Source organism: Podarcis cretensis (genome assembly GCF_951804945.1).
Source record: "Podarcis cretensis genome assembly, chromosome: 18".
Lineage (NCBI taxonomy): Eukaryota > Metazoa > Chordata > Lepidosauria > Squamata > Lacertidae > Podarcis > Podarcis cretensis.
In genome coordinates this window covers 10,850,178-10,876,608 of record NC_137188.1, presented here as the reverse complement: position 1 = coordinate 10,876,608, position 26,431 = coordinate 10,850,178, and the positions used below count along the sequence as shown (strand labels likewise).

The 26,431-nt window shown below is 50.5% G+C and overlaps 1 protein-coding gene across 1 annotated transcript in view; it reads left to right on the top strand.

The window, feature by feature from the left end:
* The window catches only part of EFNA2 (ephrin A2), a 169,797-nt gene that overhangs the window by 130,255 nt on the left and 13,111 nt on the right, over nucleotides 1-26,431 (top strand). Inside the window, exon 2 of the mRNA XM_079961008.1 lies at nucleotides 12,464-12,756. Within this exon, the coding sequence (XP_079817134.1) occupies nucleotides 12,464-12,756 (293 nt within the window). The remainder of the gene's footprint in view (nucleotides 1-12,463; nucleotides 12,757-26,431) is intronic.

Below are 26,431 nucleotides of genomic sequence, written 5' to 3'. Positions count from 1 at the left end.
TGTCACTTATCCTTCAAACGCGTAAACATTATCCGTCATCCTGTTCCCTCAAGAGACCCGCCACATCCTTCCTTATTGTTATTGAGCGGGGGTGACTCCTAATGCCTGCTTGCCCGTTCCTTTAGTATTTTGCCTTTAATGCAAATCAATTAATTCTCTTCCAAGGGAAAGGGGGGAGAGAGAGAGTTGTGCTGCGGTTTCTGATGTTGGCCACATTTACATGGAGGGCAGCGGAGGTGTTTTGTCTCTGAAACTGGAGAGCCGGTCTTCTGTGTGAAGGGTTGGCGGTGAGCGGGAGCGACGTTCATTTTGCATTTTTCAAAAGTTACCTTGCCGGGGGCCAAAGTTGCCACAACAGATACGGGGAGATGGAGGGCGGCGCAGGAATCACCCGGACCTTTTGCATTAATTAGTTTGTTTCGCCCTGTGATCGCAGGACTTACGGCGCGAGTAATGAGATGTGCAGGCGCTTAAAGGCTCCTTGGAAAAACTCACACTGTGACGATCGCGGACCAGAGTCTTTTATTATTGCTACTTCAACCTTAAACAAACACCTTACCGATCTGCTCTGGATTAGTATAGGTTTCTCATGTGCATATTATATATAGTGTTTGTTTGCCTAAAATCTATACACCGCTTGATTCTAGATGCTCTTTTAAATATAGGAGGGGAAATGATTGCTTTGTCGTTGTTCCTGTTCCTACTATGTATTTTGTGGTTTTGATATTGTAATTTTATGTAGCGGTTTGCCCTAAGATCTGCAGACGAAGAGAGGTATACCACTACTACTAATCATAATAATACAGTGGTACCTCGATTCCCGAACACCTCCGTTGTCGTACATTCCGGTTTCTGAGCACCAAAAACCTGGAAGTAAATGCTTCCATTTTCGAACGTTTTTCAGAACTTGAACGTGCAGCACGGCTTCTGTTTGAGTGCAAGAAGCTGTTGCAACCAATGGGAAGCCTCGGTTTACGAATGTTTTGGAAGCCGAACGGGCTCCCGGGATGGATGACGTTCGAGAACCGAGGTACCACCTGTTAGTGCTCTGGGTGGCTACCAACAGATTAAAAACAGAATAAAACATCAAACATTAAAACCTTCCCTAAACAGGGCTGCTTTCACATGTCAGATAGTTGTCTATCTTCTTGAAATCTGGATGGGAGGGCGTTCCACAGGGCAGGCGCCACCACCGAGAAGGTCCTGTGCCTGGTTCCCTGTAACCTCGCTTCTCACAGGGAGGGAACCGCCAGAAGGCCCTCGGAGCTGGACCTCAGTGTCCGGGCAGAACAATGGGGGTGGAGATGCTTCTTCAGGGATACTGGACTGAGGCTGAGGTATACAGTATTGCCACCTCACCTTCACAAATCAGCTTCTGTCTAAAAAAGCATGGATAATAATAATAATAACAATAGGATCATAGGATCATAGATTTGGGAGGGATCCCCGAGGGTCATCTAGTCCAACCCCTTGCAAAGCAGGGATAGCAACTAAAGTATCCCTGACGAATGGCCACCCTAACTCTGCTTAAAGACCTCCAGTGAAGGAGAGCACATCACCTTCCAAGGGAGCTCTTTCCATCATCCAATGGCTCTTATTTTCAGAATGTTATTCCCAATGTTTAGCTGGAAACTCCTTTCTTGTAACTTGAAGTCACCTGAACCCGCCATCTGGAGCACTGGAAAACAAGCTTGCTCCATCCTCCGTTTGAAAGCCTTTCATATATCAGAAGATGGCTATTATATCACCTCTCAGCCCTCTCTCCTCCAGGCTAAACTTCTCCTTCAACCTTTCTTGTAGGGCTTGGTTTCCAGAACTTTTAACATCTTGGGTGCTGTCCTCTGTACACTTTTCATCTTGTCCATACCCTTCTTAGTATGAGGTGTCCAGAACTGGATACAAGACTCCAGGTGGATTACAGCCCCCAGTGGCCATGCTGTCTGTTGGCACTGCTGGGAGTTGGGACCCCCCAACCACACCCAGGGGGGGGGACAGACATCACCCTTCTTTGATATGCCACATTTCATTTCTTGTGAAACTCAGTGTTTGAATCACTCAAGTGAAACAGAGTACAGTAGAACCTCGGTTTTTGAACGTAATCTGTTCCGGAAGACCGTTCGACTTCCGAAACGTTCGAAAACTGAGGTGCAAAGCGCTGTCTGCAATTTCAATGGAGACAAAAACCTCAGTGGAAGCCGTTCGACTTCCAAAGGAACATCCGAAAACAAAAACAGTTACCGTATTTTTTGCTCTATAAGACTCACTTTTTGCCTCCTGCAAAGTAAGGGGAAATGTGTGTGCGTCTTATGGAGCGAATGCAGGCTGCGCAGCTATCCCAGAAGCCAGAACAGCAAGAGGGATTGCTGCTTTCACTGCGCAGCGATCCCTCTTGCTGTTCTGGCTTCTGAGATTCAGAATATTTTTTTTCTTGTTTTCCTCCTCCAAAAACTAGGTGAGTCTTGTGGTCTGGTGCGTCTTATAGAGTGAAAAATATGGTAAATACCATGGCAGCAACAATTTGTAGTGAAATGTGCAGTGCCGTCACAACATTGCCAACAATTGATGGTTCTTCTAGAACAGGGGTGGGCAGAGCTATTGGTCCTGGGGGGGCTGACTATGGTGCTTGGGGGCGCGCACACACACAGGTGTGCCACGAGCTCAAGGGCACCTCTCCACCACCACCCCGCCCCGAGAAAATAAAACCTGTGGAACTTGCCCTGAAATCAGCATTTTCAAGGCGTTAGGGATTGGTTACAGGTCTGAGGGTATTGGCGGCGAGCCTTTCTTCCCTGGAGACGACACAGTTTCCCACCCACCCGCCCTTTAGGTTTTGCCACTGACCTTGCTATGGGCTTCGGCTGGTCGCCGCAAGGGGCCTGGTAGGAGTTTTTCCATTTGGCTAATTGGCTGGTTTTGTGAGCCACTTGGTTTTTTCGCCTACCTCGTAGCAAATCGTCACAACTCCCTCGGTTTTGGCGGTAGGCATTGGCCGGGGTATTATCATGCAGATGAGGTTGGGGGGGAGGAACGCCATCACCTCCCCCAATGCTTGAAGGGTAGTTCGTTAAAGGACTCCGAGGGGCGACGCCTCGTCCGAAACCTACGGAGGCTAGGGCCTAAAGCGCGCCCCCGAGCGGTAACCCCTTGGGGAGCGCCTAGGGATATGCATCTCGGGTGGCTCCCCCTGTTGGTGTTTAACCCTTCCCGGTCAGACCGGATAGTCGGTTAGGGCCAATGCAGATGAGGTTGGGGGGGAGGAACGCCATCACTGTTAGATGGGAGAGACGGCATAGCTGTCAAGTGTCCCTTATTTGAAGGGACAGACCCTTATTCCAGTGCCATGTCCCGCTGCTGTCCCTTATTGATAGATATCCCTTAAATGTCCCTTAAATTTCAAAGGAAGCAGCTCCCCTCCCTCCCTCCCTGCCGGCCAGGGAGGAGGGAGGCTCCAACTGTGTTGCTTGGCTGTGTTGCTCACCCAATAAGGAGTCTGAGAACGACTGGGGGGTGGAGCTAGCATGCCATGTGTGTGGCTAGTTAATGCAAGCTGAGGGGGTTTTAGATTGCTGGACGCCATTTTGTTGCACGTGCTGCTGCAAACTTTGCAGTGCAAAGCCAGGCCAGGGAGCCATCTTAAGTTGAGGCTGCATAGGCCTTGTGGTGCATGTGATTCAGATTCTATTCAGTTGAACCTCTGGTTACAAAGTTGGTTGGACAGTGTTCTCGAAGCTACCAGCATGAGTTTGACCAGACTGCAGGGGGACAGGAAGACTGGAGTGCCTGGAACAGGTGAGGCTGCAGGTCCCTTATTTTCAAATCTGTAAGTTGACAGCTATGGACGGTGTTTCTGGGACCTTTCAGAGCTGTCAAGGCCTGTCAAGGGTGGAAGCCAGGGGCCCAGGGAATTTTAAGCGGCTAGTCCTCATGTTTGCAGACGGATGCTTGACATTTCCAAAGGCAGAACGGAGGGAAGGGAGAAGGGTGGAGAGCCTGTTCCCGTCTCCCCGTGATTAGCAGAAAGCCAGACAACTTGTGCGAAAGCGGAGGAGAAGAAGTGGTGGGATAAATTATGCAAAGCAAGTGAAATCATGCAGATTTGCTTCGTTCTCATTAAATAAATTAATTTAATCAAAGTAATTGTGCCCATTTGCTTAATAGCTTTCAGATGAGCCCCGTCGCCTTAGCAGAGCGTGCCAAGAGTCCCCTCGGATCAGGCCAGGATCCCACCTAGGCCCACTCTGCGGAGCCCCTCATCAGATGCCCCCAGGAAGCCAAGAAGGGCTTTTTGTGTCTATTTGTGATAGACTGCTCCCGTACAAGGAGGTTCCATTTAACTCTCCTGAGTTAACTCACCTTGGTTCCCAAACGCTGAAAACCCGGAAGTGTTTTGGTTTTCGAACGTTTTTCGGAAGCTGAACGTCCGATGCGGCTGTCGGCTATTGTTTCCGGGGCGCCTGCACCAATCAGAAGCTGCGCCTTGCTTTCTGAACTTTTCAGAAGTCAAACAGACTTCCGGAATGGATTAAGCCTGCCGCTTTTGTTTTTGCTATTTTTTGAGGCTTTTTCGGTTCATTTGCTTTTGTGACTGTGTGGAACCCAGTTCAGCTACTGATTGTCTGGTTGTGTGACTGCGGAAATGGATAAAAGCCCCCCATCCAAACAATGAGTATCATCAGTGCACGTATGAAAAATATTTAGTTTTAATTTTTATCATCTACAATACGGTCTTTATTTATTTTATAGTACAGCACATTGGTTATTGCTTTCGTTTTATGGATCGACGGTCTCGTTAGATAGTAAAATTCATGTTGAATTGCTGTGTCAGGGGTTGTTTTTAAAAGTCTGGAACGGATTAATCCGTTTTGCATTGCTTTCTATGGGAAAGCGAGCCTTGGTTTCTGAACGCTTTGGTTTTGGAACGGACTTCCGGAACGGATTACGTTTGAGAACCGAGGTACTACTGTATATCATTTCCCAGAAAGCCTTTACAGTGGTGCCTCGCAAGACGAAAAGAATCCGTTCCGCGAGTCTCTTCGTCCAGCGGTTTTTTCATCTTGCGAAGCAAGCCCATTAGCGGATTAGCGCTATTAGCGGCTTAGCGGCTTTTAGTGGCTTAGCGGATAAGTGGATAAGCGGCTTAGCGGCTTAGAAAAAGGGGGGGGGGGAGTCGGAAAAACTTGCAAGACATTTTCGTCTTGTGAAGCAAGCCCATAGGGAAATTCGTCTTGCGAAGCACCTCCAAAACAGAAAACCCTTTCGTCTAGCAGGTTTTTCATCTTGCGAGGCATTCGTCTTGCGGGGCACCACTGTATTACCTTCCATGACTGCCACACATGATAAAAGGTACCTTTCAGAAGGGGATCTTTATACAGATACAGCATCGTCCCCAAGTCTCGGGATTCAGTGGTGCAGGAGTTTTGAGAGCAGGGCCAGGACTTCGGGACTGGAGAGAAGCAAGGAAGATGTCCCAACGAGTTTCTTCCACCCTGCCCACCAAGACGTGGGGATGTTGGGGTTGCAAATGCCAGCCTCATTGGAGGCAGGCAGGACTAGAGGGGCTGCTGGCCTGATCCAGCAGCCTCTTCACATGCTCCTGACATTTCTGAATGCCAGCAGCTGGAACCTACAGGAGAGGAGAGCCGCTCTCGCACTCAGGTCCTCCTCATGACCTTCCAATTAGAGCAGCGGTTCTCAACCTGCGCGTCCCCAGATGTTGTTGGACTACAACTCCCATCATTCCCAGCTAGCAAGGCCAGAGCTCAGGGGTGATGGGAGTTGTAGTTATGGTGCTGGAGGAGACTCTTGAGAGTCCCATGGACTGCAAGAAGATCAAACCTCTCCATTCGGAAGGAAATCAGCCCTGAGTGCTCACTGGAAGGACAGATCCTGAAGCTGAGGCTCCAAGACTTTGGCCACCTCATGAGAAGAGAAGACTCCCTGGAAAAGACCCTGATGTTGGGGAAGATGGAGGGCACAAGGAGAAGGGGACGACAGAGGACGAGATGGTGGGACAGTGTTCTCGAAGCTACAAACATGAGTTTGACCAAACTGCGGGAGGCAGTGGAAGACAGGAGGGCCTGGCGTGCTCTGGTCCAGGGGGTCACAAAGAGGCGGACACGACTAAACGACTAAACAACAACAACAACATCTGGGGACCCACAGGTTGGGAACCGCTGCATTAGAGCATCTAGCTCTCCCTACGAGAACAGGAAACTGGTCCTGATCAGCCCCTGGCCTGATCCTGCTGTTCTGAGGTTCTTTGCTTGCAATTGCAAAGAGGGGGGGTGATCCTGGGGGGCTTGTTAGTGGGTCGGGGTGTGGGCCCATGGCACATGCTCACCTGTGATGGCCTGGGAATCTGATTCAGAGGCTGAACCGGAGGAATCCCAGCCTGCACAGGAGTCCCCGCCTCCAGGGCCGGCTGAACTGGGGCAGGGCCTTGATTCTGAAGCGCCTGCACCTGTGTCGGAGCCTCAGGAGCAGGCACCAGGTGATCCCACTCTGGCTCCAGAGGTGGTTGAGGACTCAGTGCCTGCAGGTGAGTCTCCCTCTGGGTCCAGTAACCCTTCAGCCTCTCCTGAACTGCAGAGGCTCAGGGCAGAGAGGCGAAGGGAACTGGTTTCTCCCAGGAGGAGTGCTTGCCTCGTGGCCAGGAGAGGCGGGTCTCCTGGGGGCCGGGGCCGCCCCTGGCCTCAGAGAAGATAAAGGCCAGTCAGCCCGGTCCCAGGTTGCGGGAGCAACGTCGTTGATGAGCTGTTTCAGCCAGCACCCAGACCTGTTCCCCCAGAGTTCCTGTCCTTGCCCGGCTCCTCGCTGTGGACCCCGCTTCGCCCGTGGAGGACTGTCTGCCGACCCTCAACTCAGGTCCTGGACCTCGCCCCACGGTAACCACCCCCCTGGACCAGCACATCGCCTGTGCCGACCTGTGTATTCTGTACCTGCACCGGAAGGGATTGGTCTCTGTTCCAAACACGCACTAAGAGAGCGAGAGAAAGAGGCTATGAAATGTAGGTTGCCGCAGCAGAGAGGCGGTTCTCTCTGACGAAGCCCCTCAGAGCTCTGAGACCTTTCAAGAGCGCCTGATGAGTGGGACCCTAATGGCGAGGCTCGTGGTTGAAGGAGACCTAGCCAGGCCCGTTCCCCCCGGAGAGAGATAAACGCCGCGGAGTGCTCTCCGGCAGCCTTGAGTAATGATATCATTAGCAGGTGGAAGCTAGGAGAGCGTTGAGCTGGAGAGGCTAGAGGGGGGGGGGGATAGCTAGAGAAAACCAGAAAGGCTCGCTCGCAACTCGTAATGCAGATTTTAGGCCAGGCTCGGCAGCTTTCCCGGTGGAACTTCAGCCTACGTCGCACACAGGCTGGGATTTTGGGTGGGTTGGGATAATAACGCTCACCCTAGTGGGAAACCAGCATGCAGGATTCGAGCGCAAGGACCTGACAGCTTCCTTGATTCGCAGAATCATCGAATTATTGAGTTGGAAGGCATCCTGAGGATAGGTCCAGTATACTTGAAGGAGCGTCTCCACCCCCATCGTTCTGCCCGGACACTGAGGTCCAGCGCCAAGGGCCTTCTGGCGGTCCCCTGGCTATGAGAAGCCAAGTTACAGGGAACCAGGCAGAGGGCCTTCTTGGTGGTGGCGCCCGCCCTGTGGAACACCCTCCCACCAGATGTCAAGGAAATAAACAACTACCAGACTTTTAGAAGACACCTGAAGGCAGCCCTGTTTAGGGAAGCTTTTAATGTTTGACGGACTATTGTATTTTAATACAGTGGTACCTCGGGTTAAGAACTTAATTCGTTCCGGAGGTCCGTTCTTAACCTGAAACTGTTCTTAACCTGAAGCATCACTTTAGCTAATGAGGCCTCCTGCTGCTGCCGCCGTGATTCATCCTGAAGCAAAGTTCTTAACCTGAGGTACTATTTCTGGGTTAGCGGAGTCTGTAACCTGAAGCGTATGTAAGTACTTAATTCGTTCCAGAGGTCCGTTCTTAACCTGAAACTGTTCATAACCTGAAGCACCAATTTAGCTAATGGGGCCTTCCACTGCTGCCGTGCAATTTCTGTTCTCATCCTGAAGCAAAGTTCTTAACCTGAAGCACTATTACTGGGTTGGCGGAGTCTGTAACCTGAAGCGTATGTAACCTGAAGCGTCTGTAACCCGAGGTACCACTGTATTCTGTTGGAAGCCGCTCAGAGTGGCTGGAGAAACCCAGCCAGATGGGTGGGGTATAAATAATAAATTCTTCTTCTTCTTCTTCTTCTTCTTCTTCTTCTTCTTCTTCTTCTTCTTCTTCTTCTTCTTCTTCTTCTTCCTCCTCCTCTTCCTCTTCCTCTTCCTCTTCCTCTTCCTCTTCCCCTTCCTCTTCTTCTTCCTCGGTTCCCAACCAAACCAGAATTCTCCCCCAAGAGTCACCGGCTTCGCAGAACCAAGAGCCGTCCTTTCCTCTTCCGCCCGCCCGCCCACTCACTCCTGCACCCGCCGCGGTTTGCATTACGCACCCAGCGGTGCGCTCTCGTCTTGTAGGTGGGCCACAGATCTGGGGGGGAAGCGGCCCCGCCCTCCCATGCTCAATTGCCACTTCTCGGCTCAGTGGGAAGCTGCTGGCTGCGGCCGTCTCCATTTAAATGGAGATGTGGTCACGTCTTCCGCTGGGCAACGAAACGGCTCATGGAGAGTTATAGATCTGTTTGGAAGTATGTATGCATTGCGAAAGGTAATGCGTTTCCGCTTCTGGATGCTGGGAGGCGGGGGGGTGGAGGGTCAGAGAACCCCTGGGGGGCACAGAGTCTTTATCCTCTCCATTGGCACACAGGAATGAGAAACTTTCAGGGGCGGAAGGTATGCAAACCTTGGAACCACACAGGATTCCTTTTTTCCAAGGCTGCGATCCCCTCTTCATTTTAAATGTATAATCTTTTTTATTGAGTTTTACACTGCATGTTCAAATTCAAACATTAAACATCAAGATCGGCATTTAAAGGTAAAGGTAAAGGGACCCCTGACCATTAGGTCCAGTCGTGGCCGACTCTGGGGTTGCGGTGCTCATCTCGCTTTATTGGCCGAGGGAGCCGGCGTACAGCTTCCGGGTCACGTGGCCAGCAGGACTAAGCCGCTTCCGGAGAACCAGAGCAGCGCACGGAAACGCCGTTTACCTTCCCACCGGAGTGGTACCTATTTATCTACTTGCACCCCGTCATTGCGAGGATTCGAACCGCCGACCTTTTGATCGGCAAGTCCTAGGCTCTGTGGTTTAACCCACAGCGCCACCCGCACCCCACACCATCGGCATTTAGGAGTCTCTGAATCCTTAGACCCCCCCTCCACCCTTCCATGGTTCCGTTGAATGGACTGAAGCATCCAGGGGTCCTTTTACCTTTTACCTTTTACCTGGGGAGCAGGGCACCTTTCTCTGGTTGAGGGCCGCAGTCTTAAATGGGCAGCTTTCTGGGGGCCGGAGGCAAACAGGGGCGTGGCAACGGGTGTGATAGTTTCTCCTGTGCAGTTAAAAGCCAGAGGTTTTTCTCTCACACAAATGCATCATCCCACATCTCTCTATACCTCACACAGGTGAGCAAGAGCCATTCTCATCATCCCAGGTGAGCAAATCGTACTCAGGAAGGCTATGAATCAGGGCCGCTGAGGGTCGTGGGGATAGGGTGTCAGAGTTTGGCCTATACGTTGGAGAAATAGTCTCTCTCTTTTTTTACACAATATTTTTTATTCAGTTTTACACTACACACTTAAATTCCAAACAGTAAACACCACCATTGGCATTTAGGTTTCCCTGAATTCTTAGACTCCTCTTCACCCTTCCATGGCTTCTATTTTCAATCTTTTTCAACTGCCTCACATTTTTACTCTATTTTTCTCTAGTAATCCATTTTTTACCTTCGTTTTTAATACATTGCATGTGTTTCTCAAACCCTGTTTTTAGTTGTTTACAGTGTTCTATTAAGTACATTGTGAGTTTTTCCCATTCCTTATTAAAATTCCTTTCTTCCTGGTTACTGATGTCATTTAGGCCATTTCAGCATAATCCATCATCTTCATCAGCCTCTTGTCTCTAGTCGGGACTTTGTCTTCTTTCCATTTGTTGGCCAGGGTGGTTGGGGCTAGACCTCAAAGTCCACCTTATTTTTTGTGTGGGTGACGCTGTGGCCTAAACCACTTAGCCTCTTGGACTTGCTGATCAGAAGGTCACCAGTTCAAATCCCTGCGACGGATTGAGTCCCACCTCCTGCCAACCTAGCAGTTTGAAAGCACACCAGCACAAGTAGATAAATAGGTACCACTGTGGCGGGAAGGTAAACAGCGTTTCCGTGCACTCTGGTTTCCGTCACGCTGTCCCGTTGCAGCAGAAGTGGTTTAGTCCTGCTGGCCACATGCCCTGGAAAGCTGTCTGTGGACAAATGCCAGCTCCCTCGGCCTGAAAGCGAGATGAGCGCCGCAACCCCAGAGTCGCCTTTGACAGGACTTAACCATCCAGGGGTTCTTTAGCTTTAGCTTTTTTGCCTTATTTTTTTGTCACTGTTCCCCCTTAAATCCTCTCCCTGCCTCCTCCTTTCTTTCTCTTTTTTCCTGCCACCCCCTTCACCCCCTTTCTGTCTCCCCCCCCCCCGCTTTGTCCCCTCTCTTCTTGCCATCTCCCCTTTCTGTCTTTTCCGCCCCCCCCCCCTTTGTCCCCTCTCTTCCAGCCACGCTTTCCCTCTTAATTCCCCCTCGTCTCCTTCCCACCCACCTGAAATTAAGCCAAGTGCCATACTTGGGCCCCCCCTAGGGATACAGACCCCCCCCCCCTCGATCTATGGGAACAGTCTCTACTGGAGGGTGTGAAGGAGGATAATATGGGGTTCATCCAGGCAACGCCTTTTTCAGGGGCGACAGTCCTCAGGACGCAGAGGGTGGGGAGAAGCTGGGGGGGGACATTAGACGAGATCAGCCAAAGAAGGGGGGTGGGGAGAAACAGCAATCTCAGAAAGCAATTAGTTATGGTGTCTTAAGGAGCCCGGTGCACCCCCTTCCGAATCTGAGATACCATTGCCTGATTTTCCTGCTTTGACTAAGCCCCTAATCTCCCAGATAATCTGTCTCAAAAAATGCAAAATACATATATATAAGAGAGAGAGAGAGAGAGAGAGAGAGAGAGAGAGAGAGAGAGAGCTAGAGTTGGCCTGTGAATACAACACCTGAGGGGGCGCCGAAAACGATTCCCCCCCCCCGCACACTACTTTACTAATCACCTACTGTTGCCACTTTATTAATTTTAAGAGGTGCTCTGTTTAATCTTGTAAAAAGGTAATGGGAAGAGGTAAGATTAGGCCGACCACGTGGACGATTCGGGCACTCGGGGCTTCTCCGCAAGAGGCAGAGCTGTTTTGTAGATATTGTGTGGAATCTTAGATCTGGAAGGGCCCTCCAAGGATCATCTAGTCCAACCCCAGAATTCGCAGCTGCCGAACCTGCAGACTTGGCGTTGCCTGCACCGTGCTCTAATCGACAGAGCTGTCTGGCTATTGGCATCAGGAATTGCCAGAAGGCCAGCAGCTCAGGGGTGCTTGAGCCTCAGGGCACCCCAAAATCCACTTGCTGTGAATTTCTTTGCCACGGCGACGTTTCAAATATGGATTTCCCGGATCCTAAGTGGAAATGGACACAGGTGGCGCTGTGGGTTAAACCACAGAGCCTAGGACTTGCCGATCAGAAGGTCGGTGGTTTGAATCCCCACGACGGGGTGAGCTCCCATTGCTCGGTCCCTGCTCCTGCCAACCTAGCAGTTCGATAGCTCGTCAAAGTGCAAATACAGTGGTACCTCGCAAGACGAATGCGGTTTTTCGTTTCTTGAGTTGCTTCGCAAGACGATTTTCCCTATGGGCTTGCTTCACCAGATGAGAACGTCTTGTGGGTTTGCTTCCTTTTTCTTGAAGCCGTTAATACCCAGGAAATCCGCACTCCACAAGACGAAAAAATCGCAAGACGAAGCAACTCGCGGAATGAGTGCCATTTCCACTTAAATGTAAAGGGACCCCTGACCATCAGGTCCAGTCGTGACTGACTCTGGAGTTGCGGCGCTCATCTTGCTTTCCTGGCTGAGGGAGCCAGCGTTCAGCTTCCGGGTCATGTGGCCAGCGTGACTAAGCCACTTCTGGTGAACCAGAGCAGTGCACGGAAATGCCATTTACCTTCCTGCCGGAGCGGTACCTATTTATCTACTTTCCCTGGTGTGCTTTTGAACTGCTAGGTTGGCAGGAGCAGGGACCGAGCAACGGTAGTTCACCCCATCATTGCGGGGATTCGAACCGCCGACCTTCTGATTGGCAAGTCCTAGGCTCTGTGGTTTAACCCACAGCGCCACCCGTGTCTCCCAGGATTAACCCTTTCATGCATTAATTGGACTCATGTAGGTTATATGATGCTGGTGACGTTCTGAGTCCCTTAAGCTCTGCTTTTCCCTCCCCCTGCAGGTTCCACCAGGGTGACTACACCGTGGAGGTGAGCATAAACGACTACCTGGACATCTACTGCCCTCACTACGAGCTCCCGTTCCCCATGGACCATATGGAGAGATACATCCTCTACATGGTCAACTATGAGGGCCATGACTCCTGCGACCACCGCCAGAATGGCTTCAAGCGCTGGGAGTGCAACCGGCCCGACTCGCCCAACGGGCCGCTGAAGTTCTCCGAGAAGTTCCAGCTCTTCACCCCGTTTTCGCTGGGCTTTGAATTCCGACCGGGGCATGAGTATTACTACATATGTAAGTACTGGGGACGCGGGTGGCGCTGCGGTCTAAACCACTGAGACTAGTTGGGCCTCCCCTTTGGCCTGAACCTCTGTGACATCAGAGCAGCTAAGCCAATAGCAGCCGGAGAGGCTGTGTGTCTCTTTGTGTGTGTTGCGATTTCCCTCACCTTGAGAGGTCTTTCAGGACCGGTAGGTCTTTCAGGAGAAGGGACGCGGGTGGCGCTGTGGGTTAAACCACAGAGCCTAGGACTTGCCGATCAGAAGGTCGGTGGTTCGAATCCCCACAATGATGGGGTGAGCTCCCGTTGCTCGGTCCCTGCTCCTGCCAACCTAGCAGTTCGAAAGCACGTCAAAGTGCAAGTAGATAAATAGGTACCGCTCTGGTGGGAAGGTAAACAGCGTTTCCGTGTGCTGCTCTGGTTCGCCAGAAGCGGCTTAGTCCTGCTGGCCACATGACCCGGAAGCTGTACGCTGGCACCCTCGGCCAGTAAAGCGAGATGAGCGCCACAACCCCAGGTCAGGGGTTCCTTTACCTAGGTCTTTCAGGACCGGTGTTATATGGTCTCGGCGGCCGCTCCCAGTCCCCAGTCCAGCTGCCGCATTCTGGATTAGTTGTAGTTTCCAGGTCACCTTCAAAGGCGGCCCCACATAGAGCGCATGGTAGTAGTCCAAGCAGGAGATAACCAGAGCATGCACCACTCTGGCCAGACAGTCTGTGGCCAGGGAGGGTCTCATCTTGCTTACCAGATGGTGCTGGTAGACAGCTGCCCTGGACACAGAACTGACCTGCGCCTCCATGGACAGCTGTGAAAGCTCCTGAATGTCAGTTGCTACAAACCACAGGGGGAGAGAGTTGTTCTGGGGCTCAGAACATGCTTGTGAGCTCCCCTTGTTGGCCACCCATGCTGGACGGGCCCGATCCACCAGGTCTCTCTCCTTACATTCCCCGAGCTCTTCCTCCGAGCTGCGTTTCGAAAATACAGCAAAATCGGAAGCGACAACATAGCCAATTTAAGCATCCTGATTACCCCGTCGGTCCTAAACCAAAGCAATCTCAGGGACCGGTTTAATTAGCCGGCGTGACTCTATTTAACCTCTGGCGGCGGCTCGGGAGCGCCGAACACCCAAAGACCCAGCTGGCGGGGCCACATTCCACAGATAATAATGAAAATAAACCGATATGAGAGAGAGAGAGAGAGAGAGAGAGAGAGAGAGAGAGAAAGGCCCTTTGCAACTCATCTGTTTTCCCCTTGCAATCACGCCCATCGTAGTAGCTGGGGGAGGGAAGGGTGGCGGGACAGCAGCGCTAAAGACGATTCTGTTCCCAGCCCATGTTTCAGCTTGTAAATGATTTGAACTCAGCCCTCCTGCCGGGACCTGTGGCCCGGCTCGGCTACCAGGGAGGAAAAATAATCAAACGCTCGAAATTAGCTTCCCGGACCACCCATTAAGAAAGCCCCTGATTTAAGAGTCTTCATTTATCTTCATTTTCTTTTCTTTTCTTTTTTGGTAAAGAAGGAAAGGGAGCAATGGTGAGAGAGGGAGGATCCTGGCTTGGGTAGGGTACGAGAGCATGCCTGAAAATGGCAAGGGCAAGAAACCTGGCCATGCAAAGGCTCCTGGTGACTCGCTGTACCTGGGGAGTTTGGGTTGGCGCTGTGGTCTAAACCACTGAGCCTCTTTGTGATGGCCTGGGAATCTGACTCAGAAGCTGAACCTGAGGTGTCCCAGCCTGCACAGGAGTCCCGCCTCCAGGGCCGGCTGAGCCGGGGCAGGGCCTTGAATCTGAAGTGCCTGCACCTGTGCCGGATCCTCAGAAGCAGGCACCAGGTGAATCCACTCTGGCTCCGGAGGTGATGGAGGACCCATTGCCTGCAGGTGCTCCACTCTCAGCCCCGTCAGGGGAAGGTGAGTCTCCCCCTGGGTCCAGTAACCCTCCAGCCTCTCCTGAGCTGCAGAGGCTCAGGGCAGAGAGGCGGAGGGAACTAAGTTCCCGCAGGAGGAGTGCTCGCCTTACGGCCAAGAGAGGCGGGTCTCCTGGGGGCCAGGACCGCCCCTGGCCTCAGAGAAGATAAAGGCCAGTCAGCCCGGTCCCAGGTTGTGGGAGCAACGACGTTGGAAACCTGTTTTTGCCAGTACCCAGACCTGTTTTTCCGGAGTTCCCAACCATGCCTGGCTTCTTGCTTTCGACCTCGCTTCGCCCTTTGTGGACAGTCTCCAGACCCTCGGCCCAGGACCGGACTTTGACCACGCCTCAGTAATCCTCCCCTGGGACCAGCACACTCTTGGGCTTGTGTGTGATGGCCTGGGACCCGATGTGCTGGTCCCGTGGGTTTCTGTGAGGCGTGGTCTGAGTCCAGTCCGAGGTCAAGGGTACAGTATTGAGGCTGTCCGTCAAAGCTGAAGCTGGGTCCAAGGCAGGGAGTCGGGTGAGGTCAGGAGCTCCGGCAGAAGAGCAGGACAGGGTGCAGGCAGGAACAGGCTACCAACGATGTTGCTCCCGCAACTTGGGACTGGGGCTGGCTGGCTTTTATCTGCCCCGAGGCATAGGGCGGCCCCAATCCTCAGGTGACTCGCCTCTCCTGGCCTGGAGGTGAGCCCTCCTCCTGCGGGAACTTAGTTCCCTCCGCCTCTCTGCCCTGAGCCTCTGCAGCTCAGGAGAGGCTGGAGGGTTACTGGACCCAGAGGCAACCTCAGCTTCCTCTGACGGGGCTGAGAGTGGAGCACCTGCAGGCAATGGGTCCTCCATCACCTCAGGACCCAGAGCAGACTCACCTGAGGACCCAGCACAGGTGAGGACCCTTCAGGCTCAAGCCCCAGCCCTGGCTCAGCTGGAGGCAGGGACTCCTGTGCAGGCTGGGATTCCTCAGGTTCAGCCTCCGAGTCCGAATCCCAGGCCATCACACTCAGGCTTGGACTTGGAACCGGAGGAGTCTCGGTCCGCGCCAGATCCTCTGCCTCAGGCGGCATTTGAACAGAGTCTGGGGCCTGATTCTGAAGAGCCCCAGTCTGCACAGGTTCCCCTGCAACAAGCACCAGCTGGGCCAGTCAGGGGCCTGAGCCTGCCCTGGCTCCAGATGCGGGGATTCCCTCGTTGCCTCCAGCTGGCCCATCACTTACAGCTGCTCCACTACCGGTTGGGTCAGGGGAGGCTGAGGTGGCCCCTGGGCCTAGTAACCCACCGACATATCCCGAGCTGCGGAGACTGAGAGAAGGAGAGACCTCAGTACTCGCAGGAGGAGTGCTCGCCTTCGGGCGAGACAGGGAGGTGAGTCACTGGGGGATCAGGACCAGCCGTTACCCCGTCAAAGATAAAAAGCTGCCGGACCCTGCCCCAGGTTGCGGGAGCAACATTGCTGCTTGCTGGAACCCTGTGCCTGACCTAGCCTGGTTTCGTGCCTTGGCCCTGTTGGACTGGCTCCTCATGGAATCCTTGGATTCGGGACCGGACCTGGACCGTGTTGCTCAGGTTAACCCCCAGGCCCATTGTGGATCGGAAGGTCGGCAGTTCGAATCCCCGCGAGGGGGTGAGCTGGGGGGCCTGTGGTTTCTCCTGCTTGCACTGCTGTGACATCAGAGCAGCTAAGCCAATAGGAGCCAAGGAAGCCATCTTTTTTTTCCCTCCCAACACAGGCCTGCTTGACATCGCAGCAGCTAAGCTAGTAACAGTCAGAGAGGATGTAACAGCACTTAACGCAGGCCTATTGTGGCGTCAGCTAAGCCAATAAAGGCTGGAGAGGTTGTGATTTCCCTTGCCGGTAGCCTGCTGTGACATCAGAGCAGCTAAGCCAATAACGGTTAGGAGAGGTGAAGACGAGGGCAACCGAAACCATCAAGGGATTTTCAGTTCAGGGAAGTGGCAGCGGTGGAGGAAGCCATAGCTGACAGCTATGCTGGGGGGAGGCAGCGGGCAGACAGCATGGGGCCTGTGGGCGCCCAATACGCATAGCTTGGGTGCACTGAAGGCCCCGCGGTGAGTGCTGCCTGCCATTTTGTCACCCCCCTTAGTGGGGACGCCCAGGGCGGACCGCACCTACCGCACACCCCCTTGCTATGCCCTGAGTGAAGGTCCAGGGGAAATGATATGAAATTATTCCTGGCGTGGAGGAAGCAGAACGCGAGAACTTGTGGATGCCCAACAACAACAACAACAACAATAATTTATTATTTGTACCCCGCCCATCTGGGTGGGTTTCCCCAGACACTCTGGGCGGCTTCCACAAAGACCAAAAATACACTAAGATGTCACACATTAAAAACTTCCCTGAACAGGGCTGCCTTCAGATGTCTTCTGAATGTCAGGTAGTTGTTTATCTCTTTGACATCTGATGGGAGGGCATTCCACAGGGCGGGCGCCACCACCGAAAAGGCCCTTTGCCTGGTTCCCTGTAGCTTTGCTTCTCGCAGGGAGGGAACCGCCAGAAGGCCCTCGACGCTGGACCTCAGTGTCCGGGCAGAACGGTGGAGATGGAGACTCTCCTTCAGGTATACTGGACTGGGGCCGTTTATTGGAACATTGGAACTAAGCCGAACACTGGAAGATTCAACGCAGAAACAATGAAGTCCTTCTTCACGCAGCTCAGATTTCAACTACGGAACTCCCTGCCACAAGAGGCAGGCATGGCCACCCACTTTAAAAGCAGGTTAGGCAAAGATTTCAATGGCCACTGGGTCACGACGCTGGACTAGTTGGGCCTCCCTTTTGGCAGGGCTCTCGCGTGACGCAGGCCTTCTGTGACATCAGAGCAGCTAAGCCAATAGCAGCCAGAGAGGCGGTGTGTCTCTTTGCGTGTGTTGCGATTTCCCTCACCTCGAGAGGTCCACGCAGATCTCCGTTTTGCAACCTCACGGCTTGGACCGGGCCCCGGCAAGGAAAGAGATCGGGCCCCTTCGCGCTGTCAGTTTCAAGGTCAGCGCCGCGAATTCGGAAACTTAACATCACACGCTCCCGAGCCATCCCTTGAACCAGAAAGTTGTCTGCGTTTCCCCCCTTGCTGCAATCAATAAAGAAATGTTAAAATAATAATAACATTATTAATTAAAATCCACGACCCCAAAGCACTTCATGATAGCAAGGCCCCTCTCTCTCCCTTGGTCCGGAAGCGGGCAGGCGGAATTTATCTTTCTCAATATTTTCCCCCTCTCCTGCTCCAAAGCATCTGTTTTTCAACTTCCTTAATTTGCTCCTTTTATCTATATTAAATTACCATTTTCTCTCGTCGCGCGCGGCCCGCTCCCCCCTTCTCCCTGTGTAAAATGTCACTTGCAAAATAACTACATTTACTACGACACGCTCTCTCTCTCTCTCTGTCCCTCTCACTCTCTCTTTTTAATGTCGTTAGGGAAAGATTACACAGGAGTAAATAGTGAAACTCATCACGGCGAAAGCCGGTTAGAATTCATGTCATGTGGAACATTACAAATTATGTTTCTTTGAGGGCACTGTATTTAGCAGACATGAAAGAACGAACACTACCTCCTTCTGCAGCTTGCAAATTGGAATTCTATTAACCTTCCAGGAATCGAGATGAGCATCCTGGCTATGCTGAACAGTTCTAGGTCAAGGTTAAACAACACTTTTGGGGGGCCACAAGAGGGTCGCTTTTCGGCTTTTGAGATGTTCACTGCAGAGGGGCTGGAGGAGGAGGTTAGAGAGAGAGTCCTGCTCAGAATTGGAGGACCGGGGCAGATGATGGACAGTGTCAGATTTAGGTAAAGGTAAAGGGACCCCTGACCATTAGGTCCAGTCGTGGCCGACTCTGGGGTTGCGGCGCTCATCTCGCTTTATGGGCCGAGGGAGCCGGCATACAGCTTCCGGGTCATGTGGCCAGCATGACTAAGCCGCTTCTGGCGAGCCAGAGCAGCGCACGGAAACGCTGTTACCTTCCCACCGGAGTGGTACCTATTGATCTACTTTGACGTGCTTTCGAACTGCTAGATTGGCAGGAGCTGGGACCGAGCAACGGGAGCTCACCCGGTCATTGTGGGGATTCGAACCGCCGACCTTCTGATCGGCAAGTCCTAGGCTCTGTGGTTTAACCCACAGCACCACCCACACCCCATGTGATAGATTTACGTATAAACTAAGCAAGCTATAGCTTAGGGCCCTTACGTAAATCTATCACATGGGATGCGGGTGGTGCTGTGGGTTAAACCACAGAGCCTAGGACTTGCCAATCAGAAGGTCAGCGGTTTGAATCCCCGCAATGATGGGGTGAGCTCCCGTTGCTCGGTCCCAGCTCCTGCCAACCTAGCAGTTCGAAAGCACGTCAAAGTAGATCAATAGGTACCACTCCGGTGGGAAGGTAACAGCGTTTCCGTGCGCTGCTCTGGCTCGCCAGAAGCGGCTTAGTCCTGCTGGCCACATGACCCGGAAGCTGTAGGCCGGCTCCCTCGGCCAGTAAAGTGAGATAAGCACCGCAACCCCAGAGTCGTCCACGACTGGACCTAATGATCAGGGGTCCCTTTACCTTTACGTCTAATAATATTATTAATTATCAACTTCACCTTTTGCTTAGAATAGATAGCCTCTATGCCTCTTACAAATGTCATTCCAAAGTTCATCTGCTCTAGGGCCTTCAACATAAAGGCCCATGAAACATTGTCAAAAGCTTTTTCCGCATCAATAAACATCAACGCTGCCTGTTTATCGTTTCTCACTTCCAAATACTCAATGATATTTATTATATTTCTAGTATTTTCTTTCATTTGTTGACCTGGGGGGGAATCCTGTTTGATCTTGATGGATTATTTCCAATAGTGTACCTTTCATTCTCCTTGCTAAAATATTTGCAAACATTTTATAAACACAATTTACTGTATTTTTCGCTCTATAACACGCACCCGACCATAACACGCACATAGTTTTTAGAGGAGGAAAATCCGTAGGCATTCCACCCATAGGCATTCCCTCCATAACACACACAGACATTTCCCCTTACTTTCTAGGAGGAAAAAAGTGATTGTTATGGTGCAAAAAATACGGTAATAATGAAATTGGTCTATAATTTTTCACTTCCAATCTATCTACCTCTTGCTTTGGAATTAAAGTAATGTATGAGAGATTTTACTTTCTTGGGCTCCATGATCACTGCAGATGGTGACAGCAGCCACGAAATTAAAAGACGCCTGCTTCTTGGAAGAAAAGCGATGACAAACCTAGACAGCATCTTAAAAAGCAGAGACATCACCTTGCCAACAAAGGTCCGTATAGTAAAAGCTCTGGTTTTCCCAGCAGTGATGTATGGAAGTGAGAGCTGGACCATAAAGAAGGCTGGTCGCCGAGGAATTGATGCTTTTGAATTATGGTGTTGGAGGAGACTCTTGAGAGTCCCATGGACTGCAAGAAGATCAAACCTCTCCATTCTTAAGGAAATCAGCCCTGAGTGCTCACTGGAAGGACAGATCCTGAAGCTGAGGCTCCAAGACTTTGGCCACCTCATGAGAAGAGAAGACTCCCTGGAAAAAACCCTGATGTTGGGAAAGATGGAGGGCACAAGGAGAAAGGGATGACAGAGGACGAGATGGTGGGACAGTGTTCTCGAAGCTGCTAAGATGAGTCTGACCAAACTGTGTGAGGCAGTGGAAGTCAGGAGTGCCTGGCGTGCTCTGGTCCAGGGGGTCACCAAGAGGCGGACACGACTAAACGACTAAACAACAACAACAACACCTCGCAGGGTTGTTGTAGGGGTTAAAAGGGGGGAACCATGTACACCCCCTGGGTCTCCTTGGAGGAACAAAGGGAGGGCATAAATGTAAAACAATAAATTTAGGTTTGGCTGAGAGATAGTGACTGGTCCCCAGGATTTGAAGAGGGTCCCGAGGGCCGAATAAAGCAGCTCAGAGGCCCGCATCTGGCCCCTGAGCCAGGGTTCTCCCACCAATCACTGATGCAGTTAAAACAAAAACTGCCTTCATTCTTCTTGGCGGCAGGAACTCTGCACACACTCAGAGGCACTCTGAGTTCGTCGACCAAAAGAATGGGAGACGGTTTCCTTGGTAAGGAAGACACGGGCATGTTCGTAAAAATTGCCTGTTCGTGTGCAAGGAGACCTTGATTCAGTCTTGTTTGCCAACCGCCCCCCCCGCCAGCCCCCATTCTAACTGCAATGTATAATTGGTTGGCCAATGTAACGTTGCCGGGGGGGGGGGCGCCGGGCTGGAATTAGGTTTGGAAATTAAGCCCGAAATTCCAAAAGAATAAAGGAATGCAACAGGGGGGAAATCCATTTATCCCTTTTTTTCTCTTCTCTCTCTCCCTCTTATTTTAATGATATGCAGACTAAGGATCCGTGAGCTATTTGTGTTGGAAATGCGGGCTTGGCCCTCACGCCAGCTCCTCGCACCCAGAGCGGTTTCCAAAAGGAAGCCCGCCCCCAATTTAAATAAATCCGGCATATGGATAATCCTACTGCATGCTAATAGAGGAGATTCGGTGCTCAGCGCACCAGGCCTCCTGCAGTCTGAATGGTCAGGTTGCAGCAACCAGGACTTTTTAGTCCAGAGAAAAGGCAAGCGAGAGGCGACACAAGATAAGTTTTGCGAAATGCATGATGTGGTGGGTGGAGGAAGAGAGCAGAGAAAAGCTCCCTCCCCAAGTCTCTCGCAATACAGTGGTTGTTGTTGTTTAGTCGTTTCGTCGTGTCCGCCTCTTAGTGACCCCCTGGACCAGAGCACGCCAGGCCCTCCTGTCTTCCACTGCCTCCCGCAGTTTGGTCAGACTCATCTTGGCCTCTTCGAGAACACTGTCCCACCATCTCGTCCTCTGTCGTCCCCTTCTCCTTGCGCCCTCCATCTTTCCCAGCATCAGGGTCTTTTCCAGGGAGTCTTCTCTTCTCATGGCCAAAGTCTTGGAGCCTCAGCTTCAGGATCTGTCCTTCCAGTGAGCACTCAGGGCTGATTTCCTTCAGAATGGAGAGGTTTGATCTTCTTGCAGTCCATGGGACTCTCAAGAGTCTCCTCTAGCACCAGAATTCAAAAGCATCCATTCTTCGGCGATCAGCCTTCTTTATGGTCCAGCTCTCACTTCCATACATCACTACTGGGAAAACCATAGTTTTAACTATACGGACCTTAATACAGTGGTACCTCAGGTTAAGTACATAATTCGTTCCAGAGGTCTGTACTTAACCTGAAACTGTTATTAACCTGAAGCACCACTTTAGCTAATGGGGCCTCCTGCTGCTGCCGCGCCGCCAGAGCACGATTTCTGTTCTCATCCTGAAGCAAAGTTCTGAACCTGAAGCACTATTTCTGGGTTAGCGGAGTCTGTAGCCTGAAGCGTATGTAACCTGAAGCGTATGTAACCCGAGGTACCACTGTACTAGAACTCAGGGAACATCCGATGATGTTGAGGGCTGGAAGATTCAGGGCAGCTAAAAAAGAAAGGACTTCTTCACGTGGCACAGAGTTAAACTGTGGAACTCACCGCCACAGCAGGTGGCAACGGCCACTGACTTGAATTGCTTTAAAAGACGATTAGGCAATTCACAGGAGGAAGCTATGATCAGAGACAGAAAAGTTATTGATCTTTTTGCTTTGGGGGGGGGCAAAGTCATTGAGTTTTTCTGCCCACAATTTTTTTTTAAAAAAAATAAATATTTATTAATTTTTTCCACTGTAATAACACAAACCACAAAGCAAAATGATACACAAAAACAGAAAAGGAAAAAGAAAAAAGAAGTGGGGAAAGAGGGGGGGGAACAATAAACAAATAGACAATAATAACAGATCTAAGCTTTTAAACATCTTGGTTGACTTCCTCAAATCCCTCCCTTCTGAGTTTCCTTGTAATTAAAAGTAACAGCTTTCCAATATCATTATTAAACTAAAATTTCCAATTATCGTCATCTTACTCACTTTTCTTAACATTCGGAATTCCATTTATTTAATTATAACTTAATTTATCCTAGGCCTATTTGTTTCTTTCAAGTAGTTTCTAATTTTTTATATTACAGTATTTATTCAAATAGTCCTTGAATTTCCTCCAGTCCTCTTGAAACTCCTCCTCCTTCTGGTCGCGGATTCTTCCAGTCAGGTCAGCTAGCTTCGAAAAGTTCATCATCTTCATCTGCCAATCTTCCACTGTTGGTAGTTCTTGTGTTTTCCAATTTTTAGCAAGTAATATTCGAGCGGCCGTTGCGGCATACAAAAATAATTTAACATCTTTCTTGGGCAATTCTAAACCTGTTATTCCAAGAAGAAAGGCCTCTGGTTTCTTAATAAATGTATATTTCAACATTTTTTTCAGTTCGTTATAAATCTTCTCCCAGAAGTCTTTCTGCCCACAATTTTGCAAATTCGCAGAAGCAAAAGAGGGAGTTTTTGAGCCAGAAGCAACACTGCCACAACGGGTTGCCATACGTCCAGATTTTCCCGGACATTTTTTAAAAGAGCGATTTCAGCCCAGACGCTGCTTCCAACAGCAGTGTTCTGGGAAATTCCGGACGTATGGCAACCCTAACAAAAACAAGAACATTTTTTTTAAAATAAATATTTATTAGATTTTTCCAAATTAATACAAAAAAAACAAACAAAAAACAAAAAGTAAAAAAAGTAAAAAAAAAACAGAAAAAAACAAAACAAATGTAATTTTCATTACTTATTTCCGTTAACTTATTTCCCAGACCTCCTCTCACCTCCCCCTTTTGTATTCCAGTTCGAGTTCTTAACTCAGCAAATCCTTATTGTAACTTGTTATAACTTATTTTAACTTATTACTCAACCTCTACGTTACAGCTGGTAACCACTTAATTTCTGTCCAATATCAATCTAACATTCATTAATTTTACAATATTTCTGCAAATAGTCTTTAAATTTCTTCCAATCTGCTTCCGTCGAATCTTTTCCCTGGTCTCGGCAAAAAAAAGAACTTTTTAGGGGGTACGTGGAAGCAAAGTCTTTCGCACACACGGCTTTCCAACCTCCCAAACAGCCCAATGTGGTTGAAAGATGCCTTCAGGTCAGGGCACTGGAGAGAAAGGGCTTCGTGGAGAACGGTTTGGGGGTTTATTTGCGAAATATAATCCTGGGAGACACGGGTGGCGCTGTGGGTTAAACCACAGAGCCTAGGGCTTGACGATCAGAAGGTTGGCGGTTTGAATCCCCGCAATGACGGGGTGAGCTCCCGTTGCTCGGTCCCTGCTCCTGCCCACCTAGCAATTCAAAAGCACGTCAAAGCGCAAGTAGATAAATAGGTACCGCTCCGGCGGGAAGATAAACGGCGTTAAACCCCAGAGATAAACCCCAGAGACGAGCGACGCAACCCCACATACAGCAACAGTGTTTTGTGTTGTGCAGGCTCCTGTGATGTAAGTCATGGGCCCCGCCTGCTAGCCTGCTCCTTCAAATATCCCTGGTTTGCTCCTTTCTATATATAGGGTGCCTGCATTCTGCATGGACTGGTTGCAGGGCAACATGTGCAAATGGCTTTAGATACCTATTAGGTCCATAAATGACCATATAGCTGTGGTCTAAAACCACTGAGGTTGCCGATCAGAAGGTTGGCGGTTCGAATCCCCGCAATGACGGCGTGAGCTCCCATTGCTCGGTCCCTGCTCCTGCCAACCTTGCAGTTCGAAAGCACGTCAAAGCGCAAGTAGATAAATAGGTACAGTGGTGCCTCGCAAAATGAAAAGAATCCGTTCCGCGAGTCTCTTCGTCTAGCGATTTTTTCGTCTTGCGAAGCAACCCGCTTAGCGGCTTAGCGCTATTAGCGGCTTAGCGGCTATTAGCGGCTTAGCAGCTTAGAAAAAGGAGGGAAAGTGAAAAAAATCGCAAGACGTTTTCGTTTTGCGAAGCAAGCCCATAGGGAAATTTGTCTTGCGAAGCGCCTCGAAAAATGGAAAACCCTTTCGTCTAGCTGGTTTTTCGTCTTGCGAGGCATTCGTCTTGTGGGGCACCACTGTACTGCTCTGGCGGGAAGGTAAATGGCATTTCCGTGCGCTGCTCTGGTTCGCCAGAAGCGGCTTAGTCCTGCCGGCCACATGACCCGGAAGCTGTACGCCGGCTCCCTCGGCTAATATAGCAAGATGAGCGCCGCAACCCCAGAGTCGGCCATGACTGGACCTAATGGTCAGGGGTCCTTTATTATCCTGGGAGAGGGTTTCAGCCAGCCTGCCAGCCAGCCATAAATCAGGAATCGCTGCCTGTTTTGGTTCCCCCTTTTTTTAAAGGTTTCTTGGTGCCCGCCTTTTGCACTCGGGCCTCGCTCCGGGAGACGGGTGCCCCCCCCTCTCCCCGTGGTGGGATATGCAGATGGAGGGGGTGTGGCTATGCAAACGAGGGCATTCTCGGCTCTTCAATGGCTCCCCCATTGAGGAGAACTCTCTCTCCAGCCGACAAAAGGTGACATCAGCCCTCCATTGTCGGGTTTTCTTGTCCGGGAGACAATATCGCTCCTCTGAGCCCCCCCGGGGTTGGGAGCGTGTAGATGAGAAGCGATGGGAAGAGAAGGAGGCGGGGAGGGGAATTAAAATGAAACCCTCGACATTGTTGCCATCAATATCTCAGCAAGCCTCTGGGAACAATATTGAAATCCCCTGGGAACAGGGCTGCCAGGGAATGTCTGCTCCGCAGAAGCCAGCCCTCTGTTCAGAAACAAGGTCTTTTCCTGACATCCTTTAAGGACGCAGCTATTTCCATTTATTCAGAATACTCTTTACACCCCGCCGTCATCCCCCTGAGGAGATCGGGCCGACACGCATTTAAATCAAAAAAGTGGTTTTTAAAACCCGAGCAAGCGAAGCGTAGCACCACGGACAGAATCTCCCGGAGATCTTAAGAACTTTTTGAACTACCCTGAGCCTGGCGCTGCCACATAAATCCCTGTTCTGCATCTGCAAGAAACCGACGTAAGCTTTGGAACTCCCTGCCACTTGACCCGGGCCAGGAACCTTCGATGAACTCTTTCGTACCTGCTAAAAACATTTGTTGTTTCGACAAAATGCCAGCGTGTTTTTAGTTTACAGCTGGCTTTAATTCTTTGAATATTTAAACACACACACACATACCTCGGGTTAAGTACTTAATTTGTTCCGGAGGTCCGTACTTAACCCGAAACTGTTCTTAACCTGAAGCACCACTTTAGCTAATGGGGCCTCCTGCTGCTGCTGCGCTGCCAGAGCACAATTTCTCTTCTCATCCTGAAGCAAAGTTCTTAACCTGAAGCACTATTTCTGGGTTAGCGGAGTCTGTAACCTGAAGTGTATGTAACCTGAGGTACCACTGTATTCTTTTGTTTTATTCTTTTTAAAACTTTATTGCAAAACAATTTACATATAAAATACAGACAAAGGGAATACCTTGATGACGACTAAACATTAACTAATAACACATCGTCTAACATCACACACACTTTTGACTTCCGGTTCACCTCATTGTGCTTTCTACATATTCTTAACCTTTACGCAATTCCTGTTATATCTGTTACATACCCAGAAAATTTCCTGCATTTATAGTTTTCCCTGATATTCAAGATTCAATCGAGACCTGTCGGGAGATGTGCATTTTCACAATATTGTTTTAGATATTCTTTAAATGTTATCCACTCTTTACACACTTTCTGGTTTGAGTTTCCTCTTACTCTCCGAATCATTTTCGCAAGTTCCAAGTATTCTATCATCTTCACTTACCAGTCAAGCTTTGTAGCAATTGAGTCACCTCTCCAGTTTTTTGCTACTGAAATTCTA